The sequence below is a fragment of the Crocodylus porosus genome, unplaced genomic scaffold (assembly GCF_001723895.1).
Source record: "Crocodylus porosus isolate Cpor-Errol unplaced genomic scaffold, CroPor_comp1, whole genome shotgun sequence".
Classification (NCBI taxonomy): Eukaryota; Metazoa; Chordata; order Crocodylia; family Crocodylidae; genus Crocodylus; species Crocodylus porosus.
This window is the reverse complement of record NW_017728886.1, coordinates 128,066,055-128,084,360: the sequence shown is the minus strand read 5'-3', so window position 1 is coordinate 128,084,360 and position 18,306 is coordinate 128,066,055. Positions and strand designations below refer to the sequence as shown.

At 40.8% G+C, this 18,306-nt stretch overlaps 1 protein-coding gene and 1 long non-coding RNA gene across 4 annotated transcripts in view; one reads left to right on the top strand and one right to left on the bottom strand.

Moving 5' to 3' along the window:
- LOC109314522 overlaps positions 1–17,729 on the top strand; it is a 23,052-nt gene extending 5,323 nt beyond the window's left edge. Inside the window, exons 2-3 of the long non-coding RNA XR_002102299.1 lie at positions 13,572–13,575; positions 17,719–17,729. This is a non-coding gene — a long non-coding RNA (uncharacterized LOC109314522). The remainder of the gene's footprint in view (positions 1–13,571; positions 13,576–17,718) is intronic.
- The window catches only part of TRIO (trio Rho guanine nucleotide exchange factor), a 386,796-nt gene that overhangs the window by 32,550 nt on the left and 335,940 nt on the right, over positions 1–18,306 (bottom strand). For all 3 annotated transcript variants that reach the window (XM_019541714.1, XM_019541721.1, XM_019541729.1), the window contains exons 35-41: positions 13,079–13,371; positions 11,490–11,660; positions 8,087–8,182; positions 4,854–5,002; positions 3,834–3,900; positions 1,949–2,052; positions 1,240–1,309 (exon numbers count right to left, since the gene is read on the bottom strand). In XM_019541714.1, the coding sequence (XP_019397259.1) occupies positions 1,240–1,309; positions 1,949–2,052; positions 3,834–3,900; positions 4,854–5,002; positions 8,087–8,182; positions 11,490–11,660; positions 13,079–13,371 (950 nt within the window). The remainder of the gene's footprint in view (positions 1–1,239; positions 1,310–1,948; positions 2,053–3,833; positions 3,901–4,853; positions 5,003–8,086; positions 8,183–11,489; positions 11,661–13,078; positions 13,372–18,306) is intronic.

The window sequence follows — 18,306 nt, the reverse complement described above, 5'->3', positions numbered from 1 at the left end:
GGGGGGGACGAATGAGCAATTTCACTACCAAAGAAAATTTGTTAGATGCTTCATTGCTTTCGATTTCAAATTAGACTGAATACAAAACCAGAAAACACTGCAGGATAATTTTGCATTGACATTAGGGAGAGAGCTAAGCTCCCCTAGTTGGTTAATTGCACAATTAATTTAGGCCAATTACAGGTGCAAACAAACAATCTTGCTTTAAAAAGCTCCAACCAGGTATAAAGTTAGAGCTGGAAAATGTGTAAGCATTTTTATACCTATGTAATCCAGTTCTAATTTGCATGTGTAATCTATGCCCCTGTGCCTTGGAGATGTCAGCTGTGTGGGAGCACTATGCACTGCCACAGCCGGGAATCCTGCAGCTAACGGGAGTCCCAGCCATGGCACTGTCCCATAGGCTGCTGCAACTGGAAGTCTTCTCAGCCAATTGGAGCTCTCAGTTGTGGGAAAGGTTATGCTCCCAGTTATTCACCCACAACTGGGAACCACATCACATGACAAGGCTTCCAGCCCTGGGGACACCCTAAGCAGTTTCCCTGCAGTGGGGACCCTTAGGGCGTTCCTGTGGCTGGAAACCCAGATCGGGCTCCCCCTGCACTGGGAATAAGGTGTGGCTGGATCTGATGACACTGTCGGGGGGGCACATGCACCCCCCTGCACCCCCTACCAGTTGGCTGTGCCTCCTGCTGTGCACATGTGGCATAGTATGAAGTGCAATTGTGTTTCTGCTTACTACTCTAGAAAATTTTATTTTACTGATTTCTTATATAGTATAAGAAAACAGAGTATGGAGGAAAAGACAAACAAGCGCTTGCAGACTCTTACAAAAGATCTGATGCCTTGAGCAAGATTAAGAGCACAGAACAGGGCATGCTGCGAGAACCAATGAGAGAAGGCAGGAAAAAGAAGACTTCAGAAACTGAGGTGGAGGATATCGGATTTCAAGGTGACCCAGGCAACAATGGGAAGATAACAAAAACAGACCTGGAAGGGATAGGCGAAGATGTGACAAGTTGGAAGGAGACTGCATATAAGAAAAGGAGATAGAAGGTTGTGGTTGAGGTAGCTGTAAGGCCCTCAAGGTTGAGAGACCAGAGAGACAGAGACCTGAGAAGACCGTCTTTACACATGTTGCTCCACAAAAGGATCCTTGATATATTAAAAAAATAAATAAAGTTTGTAGCATTTCCAGGTGATATAAATGTTCTTGTCCAAGATCTTAGTGCTACTTACATGCTTAACAAACAGGGATCCCAGTTTTTCTGGATCTTCGAGGCACTTCTCCAATTCTCCTAAAAAGAAGCTAAGATAAACAGAAAAAAGACATTTTATACCCTATTTTATGGTACTGTCAACCGCCCAACATTTTTGGCCTTGAATACTTTGCATCTGTTTTAACTTGCTGTGATCTTGAGTAGTCTGTAGCTTATCTGCAACATAAGCCTACATAAAGAATGTACTAAACTATTTCAAACACATTAATTTTAAATACAGCTCTTCACCAGTGGAATAGTTTCATTGAACTTGATTGAAATTTCCCTTTTGGTTATTCCAAATCCCTTGTGTGTTCTTTTAACCTTATTAGACAGTGACATTCAAGAATAAAATCTTTTGAGCAAGCACATCTCTTTGATACAGAGCCCAAGTATCATCTAAACACCAGGGAAGGCCTGCACATATTCATGCATAAGCTACAGATCATAAATCAAGTATGTAATATATTTTTCAAGCCTCTATACAAATGCTTGTAGAAAGAGTCCTACTAAAAATAAAATTTCAAATTACAAACTAGGATAACTGCTCTTTGTTGCTTTTAGTACTTATTCATGTGACCTTAAATTAAAAGCTATTTAATTTGGTTCCTTAGTTGGTAATGTTTAGAATTCATAAGTTATTTTCAGCAAGTACTGCATACAACGCTTAAGTTTAAAAACATACATACTCTCTGTGCCAGTCATAAATCTGGTGAATGTTGCCAAATACAATTTTATCTTTCCCCTTCATATCATCGGGAACACCATCTTCCTTCATAAGTGCCATGTAACCCTGCAACCATCCAGAAGAATTCACTGTGAAAAATCCTGACTTAAGAGAAGTGGCGTTTTTAAGGAGCATAAGAATCTGTTCACTGCATTCTGAAATTTAAGTCACTAAACCAGTAATATTTACAAATACAAGAGACAATTTAATCACTAATACAAATTAATTTAACTAACAATAAGAGTTTTGTTTGAATTAAACCTGTTTAATTTTTCAGCTACTTAATTTATGGCATGATATTTAAGCTTGGTTCAATGCATCTTTGTGATGATAAAAATCAGAGTGGCTGGTTTTACATTTCCTTGTACTCAAATTCAGTGCAATCAAAAATGTTCATATTTGGCCTGTTAAGCCTTCAAGTTCACAGAACAAATATTATGATCTAAATATATGTCATAAGATCCTTAGAAAAGTATTAATAAAAAATAAAATTCTCTCTCAGGGATACCTAACCCCATAATTTTGTAAAAATGCTAGAGAAGTCTGATTTTTCTCACTATTCATCACCATAATTTTTTTACAAGCACTTTGTACAGGAGAAATGAAAATAATAGAAAAATAAGTGGTTATCTACATAGCCAACAGTTCAAATTTCTTCACAAGTTATCTTACAAGTGCTGGAAATCCAAAGTAAAGACAGAAAAACCTAGAACCATGATGGCCAAACTGAAGCCCTTCCTACTTCTCTTGGCCCTGCTGGCTCAGGCACTGGGCTCCCTGTGGGAAAAAGCTGGAGCGGCTCAATGCTCGCTCAGCACCTCCCCCCACCCCACTGGTTGCTCAGTACCCCTACCCCGCTTTCTCACCAGGTTGTTCAGCAGCAGCCCCCCACCTTTCTGGCTCTTGAACTTCAGTGGAGGACCAGATGTGGCCCCCAGGGTAAGTAACTCTAGTCACCCCTGACACAGAATGTAAAAACATTTTTTCCCTGTACCATTTCTCATTTAAGAATAAAACAAAAGGAAATTTTGACAACTAAAGGGGAAAAACTAGTATTAAAAATATAGCACGTTACTGCTGATATAGGTTACACACAGGGTAATATTTAGATCTCACAAGTAAATTAATTTGCAAGCCTTTGTGTAACTATTTGCTTAGTATATTTGAGGCCTGCATTGTCTGACATTTATTCAGCATAATGGGGTGAGCCTCATATGAGAAATGACCTTTGATCTACCTGTTAATCAAGACTTCTAAGAAAATATCTAGATTTAGCCTTCTAAAACATACTCAAGCTAAAGTAACTCTTCCAAAAGGTAGCACAGGTAAGGTACCTATTTACTTTAGAATGGGCTAAGTTAATGGAATCTGGAGCCTTGATATAGGCATTTTGTTTGCAATACTAGTGACACCTACAGGCTTTTCCAGCTCTTCACGAAAGCAGATTAATGCTTTGGGATGCCCAGCACTTAAGAAGATATGAGTTTCCTTAGAAGGCAGCATACAAAAATGCAGGAAGAGATGGATCTTTCTCAAAGTGGCTTACAATTAAAGGGATGATGCCATGAATGCAAGCCTATCCACATGGCTACTCACTTGAACTGTCCCACTGAGGTCATGTGAAAGATGGTACACGTGTGCTATCCATTGCAAAGGGCAATGAAAAAAAGACTCTAAAAAATGGAAAAGGATTTGATACATTTTTCTAGTCTATTTTTAAAAAGTTGCAGAAAAATCCATCCATGCAGCAGACTTCAGAAGTCTATAGTTTTCTCTTCAATTCTGTCTTTATACACCTGAATTGTGGGATTTTTTTAAAGCCACTTCAGAAGACTGAACATACATACCTCAACTACACAGCCCAGATCTCGTACATAATCTCGTTCTGTTTCCACTAATTCCTGTAAGACATAGCTACAAAACAGAAGAAAGAAGTGAATGCATGTTCAAGGAGGCAGACTCATTAAAAATTAAAGATTCTTAAAAGGATTCTCAGATAGACAATACTTTACAAGCTTGTGGTTATGTACAACCAGGCTTTAAATACATGTCGTGTTGGACTTGGGCCTGACTGTCCTGGCCAGGATCAATACAAGAATGGCTCAGTCATTACATACATTGCACTTCTAAGCTGCATTGCTACCCCTGCACCAATAGATGGCCATTGAGAGCACACAACCTGGCCAGCTTGTCCTGGTAACCTGCAATAATTTAAGATACATACAGCTGTGTCCCAGGGAAAAAAACATTAGCTCTGTTCATCCTCCATAGTGCAGACACAGTTTAAATGGAAGCTTCACTGCCTTTGGTTTTTGAGCATTCTTATTTCTGTTTAACAAACCATAGCTGCAATAGTCAGATACTCTGTTTGAGTCATAATAATTCAGTCGCGTTTTAAACGTTCTAATATTCAATTCCCTGAAAACAAACCATAATAGTAATTAATAAAACAAACTGAATAATTTTCATGGAACGCAAGATTAGTCTTCAAAACTAGGAATACTTCTGTACCTATTCTACTAGCATCTGAGTTTACCATACAGAAGAAAAGCATCCTGGAAAAAATAATGTGCTTTCTGAGAAACTTTTAAAAAACCCCCCATAAAACCCAGAATCCTTCTCCACAAGGCCTGAGGCTGATATGTTTTCACAGGACTTATCTGTTACGCATAGGAAGGTTCTTTGAACAACAGCTGAACCAAACTGAAACAGGCATCTGATCTTGAAAGTGCAAAAAGGCAATGGAAAATTGGAACTATTTCTGCTTTTGGTTCAATACAGAACACTTTCAAATGGTGCAGGGGCTCCAGAAATACTAGCTTATTAACAGCAGATGGGAAAAATATATATTTATTGGCCAATCTTACTGTCGCCGTTTTAAAGAACTGGATTTCCTTTCTTCCATCTCATCTATAGGTGATGAGGAGGAGAGGAGGGAGTTATCTGATGGGTTAAATGATGGACTGCTGCTGTCACCTTGGTCTACCAACAAGGAACTTGGACGATCCTCCAGTGCCTAAGGATGCATTCGTAAAAGGTTAGCAAATGTTGCATTTTGATCTTTAATTTATAACATATGGCTTTAAATACAGTTCTCTACAGAAAATACACATTAACAGCAAATAACGCAGAAACCCTACCCAAACCTGTTTGTTTAAGTTACCTTGGGCAATCAAGAAGACAACAACCATTTAAGGGTTGCCATTAACAAATTAACATTTACTGTACTGTACGGTTAGCACAATTGTTTCTGTTTCTAAATCCTTTAAAAAACAAAATAAAACATAGTAACTGTTGCCAAACACTGAAATTGTTAATGGAGACCACTAGAAGAAAATTAGGGCAATTAAAATCTCTTGTATTACACATAAATATTAAAAAGGGGACTTTTAAAAATACTTTTCTTCTTTAAGAAATGAAGAAATACAATTTTCCTTTTAGTTTTTCTTTATGCTCAAGAAGCTCTTCTGAGCAGACTCTGCATTTTAATTCATATTTTTATAGCTTCAAGCACAGTGCATTTGAATGCAGATTACAGCCTCAAAACCAGGGCAATAACACATTCTTAACAGACTGTCCAACTGGGAAGACTGGTAACGTAAAAAAGGGACGGATTTATGAAATCAGAGATAAGAGCAGGTAAACCAAACAAAGGGATTTTTAGTCATATATTCTTGAAATGGTTTTTGACTGCTTTTGCCAGTGACTGTATCTTGGAGAGTAGATCAGTTAAAGACTAAACAAATGCCTTTCACTTCAACTCAGACAGAAGGTAACAATTCTGTGGCACCCAAAACAACCAGCACAGGTGTTCCTAGTATATATTTTAGGAAAAAAGGTATTTTCTTCCAAACATCAACCTCCTTGGCTTTCACTTTATTTAACCAAAGGGCTACATGAACCTCAAGTCCAATTGCAAAAGAAACTGCATTTATAGATACCTTGCCAACCTTCCCCCAGACATGCATTAAATTCAATAACTGACCCTGGTAGCTCTTAAAATTTCATTTTCAAAACCGGAGGCAAAACTTATCTGTTGAACATGGGTGTAGCAACATTGCCTCTAGAAGCCAAGGGAGCAACACAGCTTACCTAGGAGGCTAACTGAATCAGAAGTGCTAGCATTTTCATTTTGGATAGGGACAGAAGTTACACATAAACTGGTTTAAGTCATCAAAAACTGGTTTAAACCTGTAACAGAACAGAAGCTCAATGCATATAAACCAGTTCAAAATGGTTGAAACTGGTTTGAGATAAGCCTGGTTAAACCAAGCAAAGGGATGCAACTCATCCTGCTGGTATGTTAAATCTAGGAACTGAAGTCCCCACTTTTTTGTGGGGAAGAAGGGGAAGAAATGGGGGATAGGGTAGATGACAGGGGAGAAGGCAGGTCTGAGAGACAGCATGCAGAGAAAAATTGTGAAAGGCTTTTATTTGCTCAGTTCAACTGTAATCCATTATGGTCAGACCTGGTTGTAATTATCCATCATCATTTCCCAAACATGACAAGATACAGCTGGACTACACCCTTCTAAATCAGATGTACCACTGAAGCCTTCAAACAATCAATAAAATCCGAACAAGGATTTGACCTCCTGGAGAGACTGCCCATAAATAAGCTGATATTTATTGACTAATGATATGAAATGAAGACATCACTGCTTGAGATTATATGAAGCAATTTGCTAAAAAGACAGTGGTACTGGGCTGCATCAGGGAAAAATTATGAATCACTGCCAGTTTTATTTTACTAAAGCCCGCCATGGGTTTTTACGTGGTTACATTTTGAAAACTGTTTGCTCCTCTTTCCTGTGTAATTAAGTAAAAAATGAACCCAAAGAGGCCAATAGAAGAAGTTACTACATAGAAAGATTCAGGACTGTTCTGAGCTAGGGCAAAATGTATAAAGGAAATATATTCTTGTTTTCTGCAGCTAGTTCAAAAAAATAAAAAAAAGGAGCAAAGGGTTGGAAAAAGCACATGCAAACTCTAAAAATCAGATGCAATAAAAGCAGCCTGCTGTAAACCAAGCCCTACATAGTTAATCCTGACAAATGAATGAGCTGTTACTAAATGCTAAAGATAATCTCCAACCAGAAACCAAGGGTGGGGTGGGGGTTGTACCCAAATTTAGGTATTTTTGTTATTGGACAGGGGTGAGGAAGGGGGCTCTCCCAAGTATCTTGGCATCTAACCCCCTTGTGAGTATATATCTGCATCTTTATGTACTTTCATTCAAAAAAAAATAAAAAAAAAAATCAGGCCCTAAATGCTCCTTTTGGAATCACTTTACCCAAGTGAACAAGCCAGTGCAAAAAAAAAAAAAAAATGCCAAGAGAGCACAAATCTTTTAAAAAAAAGGGAAGGATTCTCTCTCTTGCCACAATGCCTACAAAACATTACCAGCTGACAGCAGCTTGACAGCCAGGGGGTAGGGACTTCTGCTCGGGTTATTTGCTTCCTTTATGGTTAAATCTGTGCAACATACACCAGTTATACTTTGACAAAACTTTATAAAAGGTTCTGGGTACACAGAGTGTAATGCAATTCTACAGCATAATGCACCATGGACACATGATCCTAAACTTATCCCATACTAACAAATCATCTTCTCTCTCTACGTGTATATATGGCTCCCCACAGGTTTGGTGGTGGGGGAGCAGTGGCAGCATTAATGGCTACTCCTTTGCCAAATTTCTGGACCTGTAGGGAGGCCCTGTGGGATGGATAATGTGGCTTTGCATGCTGGCTTGTGGGGTGCATGGTAGGATTGGGATAGTATGTGGCCACATCAGAGCATGGTGCTGGGCCACCAAACAGGATGGCACCTGTGGACGAAAACTAGGCAGAAACCAGTCCAGAAACATACCACTTTCCATTCATTTGGCATGTGGGGCCCCAAGGTTGAGCACCACTACATACATCATTTGCACAAAATTGCACACATGCCACTTGTCATATATGAAGCTGTGAGACTACTTTTTGAAACATGTTCTAACTGTTCTAGCTCATGGATAATGTATCAGAGTTTTCATTGAGCAGTGCTTCAAGGCACCGTGGCTTAGCTTCTGTTTTATGCTCATCTGCTACTCAGTCTCACCATTTTACTTTTGACGAGTTCCTCAATTGCGCTGACTAGTTCTGCAGCACTTGGTGTCTCAGAGCTGGTGGGCCGTACCAACAATCGAGAAGATGTCTACGCCATGCCACAAAAAAGAAAAAAAGAAAAAAAAAAAAAGATGAAAGGACAGCCTTAAAGTTAGTTCGTAATGTGTGAATTTCAAGAATCTTTTTCAAATGTTTCTTAGATAAACCTACCCAGGCAAAACTTTTCCTGCATTAATTTGAAAATAAACTCCCTTCTCTCTAGTAAAAGGCTACAATTTGAAATTTTAAAATAATCCTCTATAGAAACAAATAATGAAAGCTGCCCATGCTTCTTTTAAATCAATTTAGTGCCCCAAGATGCAACTTCCTAGTTCCTCACAGCAGATGACAGATCTAGGAGATATTCTTAGGAGCTCTTAGGAGCTCCTTTAACATCTGCAAGGACAGCAATGCAAATTATAGCAACTAACCAGCTCTATATCTAATGGATACATTTTTTCTAATACTGAAATATGTTAAAGAACTGCAATAATAATTCCAATACATATATTGTGAAATAAGACAGAGACCTTCTTGGAGAAAAAGGGAAGGGAGAGGAGGAAGTCAAGAATATCTACATTTCTAAAAAGAGCTGGAGAAGAGTACCCAAATTGGAAGGGGGAAATCAAGCTCACCATTCTTTGTGCCATCCATTTTTCCCAATGATATGTGCAGAGTATAGAAGATCTCTGGCCTCACAAGCTACAAGATGCCAGTTTATAGCTACAACTGAGGGTAAAACGCATTCACAGCAAAGGATTCTGGGAAAGGGCCATTCTATTAAGCTTCAGTAATTAGCAAACCCACTGCTGGTTTGCATATTACACGTATCATTAAATAACTGGAAGATGAAAAGGGATATAATATGAACCTTACTTCATATTAAGGACTAAACAGATGCACATCATGCAAACAGACTCAATAATTCTGCAAATGGTCCAAACACAGCTGACAAAGAAATGACATTTACAGTGAAATCCAAAATAGAAATCGGGTTGCACAAGCTATCCCATAATGTAATAAAGACAATATACAGATCTGGGTTTGGGGTTTTTTTGCTTTATCAAGATAGGAATGTGGGGTAGGGTGAGCAAGAAATGTATGTAAAACTTTAAATGGACAGGTAGGGAAACTGAGCCAAAGCAGAGACAGAACACAAGTCAACATAATGCTGCAGTCAAAGTTTACAAAAAGACAAAAAAAGAAAAGAGAAAACAAAAACCAAACAATTAGTTTCACAATCATAACAACTGTCTTGAAACATCAATAGTGTTTAGCCAAAAAAATGCAAAAAAACCTCATAAGCTTCTATTATATGTAGATAAATGACACGTGCGAACAGAAGAATACATATTGTGCAGACGAGAGCTAATGAAGAATATGATTCTGTTATTTAGTGATATTAGACAAGTCAATATGGCCAGTATCCGGCACTTGCATACACACCCTAAATTGAGCAAGCCCAGAGTTAACGGATCTGTGATGTGGTCAAATATTACTATCCCAATTCCCTAATGTAGCTGAACAGTTTTACAAAACATATGCTCAACCATAGGTTTGTCCAGAATAAAAGCCAGTATTTTCATATTTTGGCTATCCAAATGCTATATGAAAGTAGGCAAAATTTAAACTGAAATAAACCTTGGCAGTCAAATCTACACTTGAGTGGAAGCAACTTTAGGTTCCAACATTGTTTATGAACAATAGGTACCCAATCAAGGATTATCTTCAGGTTTAAAGCCACTTGAAGTATACCATTCAACATGGTACTAGAGATCCAATATTACACTAAAAAGGCTGCTCTGAATGGATGCCATGTTGCAACAGTAGAGGGTGTGGTAGAGCCACACTATGGATTCAATATAAGGGCAGTATAATGTTATTACCAAAGTTTTGATATTAACTTTAGCATTATCCCTTGGCATAACTACACTTGCAGTGTAAGTTAAATCTATATAATAAAGATAATAATCTGGGACAGTTTTAAAGTTTATTTATATTACACTGGTGAAGGAACCAATTTTGAAATACTGTTCTCATCAACACTATTGTTACCTCAGTATATGCAAGGTTAAACAATCATCTTCTACCTAGTGGGAAAAACCCCAAAAGACTACATAAGATCAGAAGAAAATAAATCTTTAATTGAATTTCTGCAGTTTTCCTGTGTGTTTATTCATTAATATCAGTATTCCAATAGTTTCCAGTTCAGAAAACATACAGGAAACTAATATATGCAGAATATGGAAAAAAGTCACTGCAGTTCAGGAAATGATTGTTTAGAGGTGATTGAGATCCTCAGGAGAAAATGCCATGAGTGCAAGAGAGAGAGGAAAAAAACCTGCCAAAAACATCTGCTTCATTCAAAGCTGTGAGTAACTGCCAACAAAATTCACTCACAATGAGCTCATACTACAGGTTTCAACACTAGTATGTTTTAAGCAGCACAGTGGGAATACAAGGATATTAGAAGAAAAGTCTGTGCTGAGAAAATCAACGTTTCAATTTTCATATAATTATTTTCAGGCTTTTTTAACTATCCCATAAATCCTGACCCAGGTTGAAAACTGAAATAAATGGCTTCGATCTATGCATGAGGATGACTTCTTTTTTTTTTAAGCAACTGTGTTACAAGACAATAAGATTCATTTGTTGAATTTACACATCTACTAGAAAATGACCAAGTTTGCATTTTCAGATTCATTCTTTTACTCTCAATCTAAAAGGATGCCTTCTGCTGCTTCTTTCTTTGAGTATTTCTGGGATGCAAATAACTATTGTGGAGTCATAGTAGAGGGAAATTCATTACAGACACTGGGAAAACTATGGTATCTCTTAACAAATAAGCTATTGTACCTTTATTCCTAATTTCAGTCAACCTGTGTATATGAAAGAAGATACACAAAACATTTCAGAGGTGAGGCTAAAAAAAAAAAAAAGATTTGTTTGCTGAATAATATACAGGGTAAAAGGGTTTCACTTCAAAAAATCAATGGCTCCCAATCTTAAGTTTTCCCTGCTTACAAAAAATGAAGTCACTAGAAAGGGTGCATGTATTAGGCATGTGTTTATATGTTCATAGGCACACAAAACAGATGCCCATCTCCGTGTTCAGTGTAAGATCCTTCTGAGCTTGCCTATAAAATACTTCTGCTTTGTACTCGACTGTACAATTGCATACAATTTATACATTTTCTCTGTAGCCAAACCCAAGCTGCCCCAAAATGACACAAAGAGGCTTTAAACATTTCAAGATGACACACATTTAATGCAGTAGTGCTCATTCTTAGATAAGAAAGAGTTCTCTTTGATGAAACTCTCTCTGCTTATCAATTTTTTCCATGCTTTCCTTTTACCTTGTCATCCTGGGAATCTGGCTGGAGTAGACTGTGTTGCTGAATTGCCATTGGTGGAGGGAGTGGTACAGCATCTGCTCCTTCTTCACCTTCCTCCTCGCCACAACTCTGCATACCAGAGGAGGAGGATTTGGAGAGTGTGCCACTGCTTAGCCCCTCATTTCGACCTCTCTGCAAAGATCAAGGCATTCAAACTTCTTTACCTCCTTCAAAGGACCACAAAGTAGATCAAGCCCAACTACTCAATGTTCATAACCCTCTCGACAAGTCTAGAAATAGCTGAAAAGATCTCTTCAAAGAAAAGGCCTGGCTGCCAAAAATCTAATCCCTTCAAAAGCATGCAATTTGCAATAGCTAGATAGGTAAGGCAGCCAGGAAACATACAACTCTTACAACATTCTCCCAGGCAATCTCAAGAAATATGGACTGGATGAATGGACTGAAGGTAGATAGAAAATTGACTAAAGCATCAGGCTCAGAGAGGAGTAATTAATGGCTCAATGTCTACTTGGCAGCCAGTATCAAGTGGAGTGCCAAGCATTTGAGAAGAGCGCCAAATTATTCCCAAACTTGCGGCCCTTACACCTTCATGGTGCTAAGTCCTGAGTCCATTTCTTGCTAGTTGCTACTGTATCCCCTAATTGACACATTAAATCTAATAAAATATGCCAGATATCTAAGTTTATATTAGATACTAATAATTGATATTCTATATAATTAACCTGAGAACGTTGGTAGGTGACCTGGCCACAAGATTACCTGTAATCTGGGTAATAAGATTATTTAGATAATATAACCAATATTTAGATTTAAAGGAAGTAAAAGGTGAAAAAATACAGCATAAACCTGTCTGTCTCCTTGAATACATTAGGATGGCACTAACTTCAACCTGGGCTATGTACAAAACTGAAATTTGGTCCAAATGGTATCAAAATGGATCCAAGGACTATTTATATATGAGAGTTATGAACATGGGGAAAAATCCAGTAGAAAGACTTCTCCACTCTCTTTGCTTTGCTTTTCCTGAATGCTTATGCAGGTATTATTTAACAGACGCCAACCACCCTTCAATTAGAGAAAGCGAACCATTTCCCAGGACAATCCACCAGAATACAGCAAACAGTCTGAAATTCCTGCATTTTAGCAATATCTGGCCTCAAAGGAGTTAAAAACAAACAAGCTAACACATGCCCTATGTCTCCTTGGTTCTTTTGGAATGGAAAGGAGGAAAAAGAATCATGCAATTTTTCTTGTTATCAGAACATTAGTTCTCCATACCATGAGAAAGTGGAGCTCTGCCATTGAATAGGAAGTCCAGAGATTTTCCTTCCCTCTCTTTTCTATTTTTAAATCAGAGTGCTTTCTTCACTCAGTCCTACTATTTATTCAAGGGATCTGTGAAACTGAAGGGAGTGCTAAACCTGAGACAGGTGAGTTGTAGGAGATGCCATATTTACTTTGCCTACAAAAAACAAAAAGGCAAAGGAAACTCTACCGCCAGGCTACAGTACCACCTAGCATACCAAAACTGAGAATCCAAGTCATGTCCAACAAGCATAGGCCACAAAAGGTTTGCCTCAAACACTCACCTCTTCAGTAGTTTCATCCTGGGGTGTAGCAGCACTGTCATCAGAGTCCTTCTGAGAACCAGCATCAGCACTTTTGCGCACCTCCCTACTCTTCTTATGCTTGTGTGCCAATTTTTTAACATGCCCATCTGCCTTTCCACTGCTAAGGCGCCTCACAGGACTGGTAAGCCATTTCCTTAGGGTGTTGCCAGGACGTTTGGGACCTGGTGAACTCTGCGCACCAATCATATGGGGCTGTAACGATGTTACTGAGGCAGGAGGACTGGCATCATTACTGGAGACTGAAAGAGAGTCTGAGAATAGAAAATGAAAAATATTTTAAAAGCTGAAATATTAATGATTGAGCAATTTAAAAGCAAGAGAAAAGTTCAGTATTTTATAAAGCCGTATTTAGAATTGACTTGAGAGGAAATAGCACCCAAATCTGTTCATATCTGCATGACAACAAGCAAAATCTGACTGTACCTTTCATGTAACATATTAGCTGGAAAAGTGAGGTAGCAGAAACATAAACCTTCACTTATAACATTGCATTAACCATGGTGCATCAGATCATTGGATCAAGACCTGTGCAGTATCTTCCTCCTGGGTGGCTACATAGTGGGGGAGCAGGAAGCTTAAAAGCCCCTTTGCAAACCTGAACCAGTGTTTTTGCAAAATGACCTACCAGTTTGTGTGCTCAGCATGTGATATCTACAGAGATCTGGGTTTGCTAAAAGTGATGAACACTTGCACACTGAACACAAGGGCCCTTCAAAGTATCTTAATGGCGAAATCAATTTAGATCTCAGCTGTTGACAAAATAAAAGACCACCCACATGAAAGCAGACATTTTCAAGACCCATAAACATCTAATTAAATAATCATGCATTTCCCCTGCCACTGGTGATTACAATATGTTGTAATGTATTGACAAACAATTACTGTGTTAACTATTTTGGTATCGAGTACAAATTCAACAAAGCATTTAGAGAACATGTAGGATGTATTTTATCTTAAATGCACATTATTTTTAACTCAGCCATTATTAGTCAAGCATTTCAACTGATAATAAGTAAAACCTCCTATTGTTCATAAAAATTACATATGCCCTGATTATTTTCATTACAATCATGGGAATTAGATTTTTTTTTGAACTGCCTCACTTCCCTTCCACTTACAAAGGACAGGTGCTGATAGACTAAATAGAATAAATTTAACCAAAATATAAAATCAATCCTTCAACTCCTGGACAATCAAGGCAGAACAGTAGATCACGCATTTATCTACAATGAATCATGGCAAAAACTAGGACAGCACCCTCTGAGACCGAGTGCCACCGATCCAGCTCCATTACATAAAATGGTATAGCTGCAACATACAATGTCATTGTAACAAAGCATATCATTAGGAGTAGTGCAGTGGCTAAGTCAGGAGTACCGTGTACTGTGATCAAGTAGCAGGATCGTCAGAGGCTCTTTCTCCTCCCCCCTGCTCCCTGGGCAGAGCTCCTCCAGCACAGACTTGCAGACATAGCAGAGTCTGCTGACTTCCCCTCGTCTCCCACCCCCTCCCCTCTCACCACTTGCTGCTTAAGCAGGGATCCCTACCTTCCCTCTCCCACAGCACAGATCATAGCCAGCATGTGGTATGCTAGCTAGTGCTGTATAAGGCTCTGGCAGAGGCTGCAGACACAACAGGGTCTGTTGGCTTCTCCCTGCCCTATCCCCACTCCCTGCTCAAGCAGGAATCCCCCACTTCCTCCCTCCCATCTTCTACAGCACAGACTCCAGGCATGTGGTGTGCTAGCTAATGCTGAGAGGTGTCTGTATGCATGTCTCTCCAATTTCACTGGGGCAGGCAGGCAGACAGAACAGGGCTTTTGGAGCTAATCAACAGGTCACCCCTGGTAAGCTGTTTAAGAAGAGTATGAGGTAATGGGAGAGAGGCTATTGTTTTGCTAATTGGGTGATAAATACTTTTATCAGCTCTGGGCTATTTTGCTTGCCTGTCAGTTTGCTGCAGACAGTATGACAAGCAGGGAGGGAAATTGAAAAGTTCTGTATCATCAACAGATGCATGCATTGCACCCCCCACCTTGCCTCAGAGTGCTAGCAAGGGTCTGACAACTCTCCCACCCCTTGTGCAGCCATTAGGGAAAATCCTGGGATGTTGCAGGCAGACCTCCTGAATGAGAGAGTCCTGCCAGGGCCTGGCCACACCCCCCTCAGCTCAACTCTGTGCAAGGGAAGGGAGGGCTGCTCTAGTGTCCTCCGGCCTCTACCTTGAGCCACTGAAGGCATGTGCCTGAATTTCCTCAGATCAAAGAGAATGTCTGTCCAGTTTCCAACCGGTTCTGGCTGGTCAAGTTAAACTAACCTACAAAGGCTGTCCCTTCTCCCTAATGACAGCTTTTGGCTAGTCAACTCTTTCCTTGATACAGATGTCTCTGATACACAAATGGCCTCCCTGCAAAGCTTCTGAGATACCTTGGGGAAGATAGGGTGCAGGGTTTGTTTACTTGTTTGTACTATTATTGCAATATTTAGACTTTTAAAGCCTAGCATCCAACTGTTTATGGGCAAAGGAGAGAGGGAAGAAAGCCACAATTCATTTTAAGTGGAGAAAAATCTAGGAGACAAAATGAAGTGAGACAACCATATTTCAAGGTGCACTCTTGAAATGGATCCTCCCACAGAGTTGAGCTGTTAGCCCTCATTATGTTAGCAGTAAGTGGTTGTACCATGTTAGCTTCCAGTTTGCAAGTTTTACTAAAAAGAATTCCTTGGATCCATTTTTTGTTAGTGCTAAAGGAAAAGTTACCAAGGGATAAAACAAACAAAGGTCAAAATGATGGACTGTGTTAGCCTGGGGTTGGCAACCTACAACCTGTAGGTTGAATCCAGTTTTCATCCAGCCTGTGAAGACTGGATATTGTTGGCAATCTGTCTGGGTGGAGGAGGGAAGGTGAGAGTTTCTGCAGTGTTTGGTTCACATTTGCTTCAGCAGCAGTTCAGTGGTGGGGAGAAGCAGTGGTAATGGCCAGGTTGGAACTATCAGCATGCCTTAGAATGAGCTGTCATTTTGGCCTACTGCTCAGAAAAGATTGCCAATCCCTGACGTTAGCTTATCAGTGTTTATTTCCCATGCAATTGCCACCCTTCACTGCACAAAATTATTCAACTGACTAAAGACAAACAAAGGAAAAACATGTAGGAAAAAAAGCTTAAAAGAAGCAAATGAACAGTCAAGGTCAGATTATCATCAACCTCTTTATATTTTCCCTGGTTCCCAAAATTTCATAAAAGTGGCAGTGTAAAACATGTAGGCTTCCTGAATATTGGTTAGGTAGGTCAAAAGAGAAGTATGTCTACCCTTAGTCCTTGAAGATCAAACTCTAGTATTGCCTTGTTTGCAAGAAAGCCCAGTCCACCTTTTCAGCAGTCCTCTATAAGCCATTTTAAAAATCTTCTGCTTTTATTTTTTTGGCCCAAGAAAACAGTTGCTCTCAATGAGTAGAGGGCTCTCTGAGATATGTTAGGATTGGGTTTTAGGGACAGCGTGCCACCTTTGCATGTCTTGGAAGTCTGGCACTGGTCCCTCCCACTGGGTGCATCAACACATGCAAGCATGTGCACTTGCAGCAGCTCAAAGAGAAGTGGTGCAAATTTGAACCAGGGCTTTTTGCTTCAGCGCATGTACTCAGACATGCACTTTCTTGTACAGCAAATTGTGCCGCTTGGGGCAAATTAACCCTACCTGGCTCCCCCCGGACCTTCAGCCAGGGGGAACTAGAGCCCGGGGCCAGCACCTGTGCTGTCCTCAGCAGTGCCCTGTCCTGGCCACAGCAGTATAAAAAGCCGCCCTGGCAAGTAGCTCAGGGCTACTAGCTCTCAGGAGCGTCTGGGGCCCAGCCAGTTGGTACCTGGAGACACTATCCCTTGTGCCAGCTGGACTGCTGAAGCAGCCGTGAGAGTTCTCTGCACCCTCTACCCACCGCAACAGTCTGGCAGTTGGGGCTGCTGCTTGGCTGACCTGTTGTGCACCTGCCAGACCTGGATGCGGACTGCACAGCCAGTAGAGGCATCTGCCCCTCTGGGCCAGCTGCCAGTGGACTCTGGTTGCAGGGTTGGCCTTTGTGCAGCACTACTGCCATTTGTGCCCCCTGCCCAGCCATCTAGGTAGCTATCACCTGGAAAATGTTCTGGGTGTGGTGGCCTGCTTTGAACTGTCAAAGCATGTCCTCTTGGCCCCATTTGTCCAGGAGGTTAGCCACAGCCAGATGGGTCCAAGATGAGCAAGCAGGGTCCTGCCACTGGCCTCCCTAGCAGGAATTATGGTGTTCCCTATTGGAAAACTGAAAAATCCCTGATAAAAAACATCCCGAAGTCACTCTGTAAAATACCCCAAAATCCATGTTCCTCTACAAGTAAAACAAAAGACCACTATAAAGACAGAAAGCGAGACAGAGACAGCGATTAGTTGGACAATGTTTTATTGATATATCTTACAGTGTTAAAGCTACTCTCATCATAATAATAGAGTGAATCAAAATACATGTTTCATGAATTCATGAACACATTTGGCTGCACTCCCACAGGGCGATGGCCCCCTCACAACGGGTTTGCCCCCCCCAACAGGGGGTTCAGCCTTTTAACAAGAGGTATGCCCCCTATAGGGGGTTCAACCCCCACACAAGGGGTATGAGCCCCCAACAGTGGATTCAGTCCCCACACACCCCACACAAGGGGTATGCCCTCCCAACAGGGGATTCAGCCCCCACACAAGGGGTATGCCACCCAACAGGGGGTTCAGCCCCCACACAAGGGGTATGCCCCCCCCAACAGTGGCCAAATGGCTCTCACAGGGGCTACCACCTCCCTTGCAAGGCCCACATGCCCCTCCCCAGACCCCCAATTGCTGCCCCACCTGGCCCCATCCCCCACCAGTTCCTGCAGACCCCACAATGGCTGCCCTCCCAGCCCCACCCCCCTAACTTGAACCCCCGGGACCTGATGGCTACCCCTACAACCCCAGGCACCATCACTTAAAAAAAAAAAACCCAGAAAAAAAAAGGAAAAAAAAAAGCCTCTGCTTATCTTAGAATGAGGGGTGGGGGGGCTCCAGGGCCTCCTGGCAGAGCCCCTTGGGGCAGCACAGGGCAGCAGACGGGGAGGGGGGACAGCAGGGCCTGGGCTGGGGCCACTGGGGCCGTCACCCAGCCCCGTACCATGCGGGTGGGGCCCAAT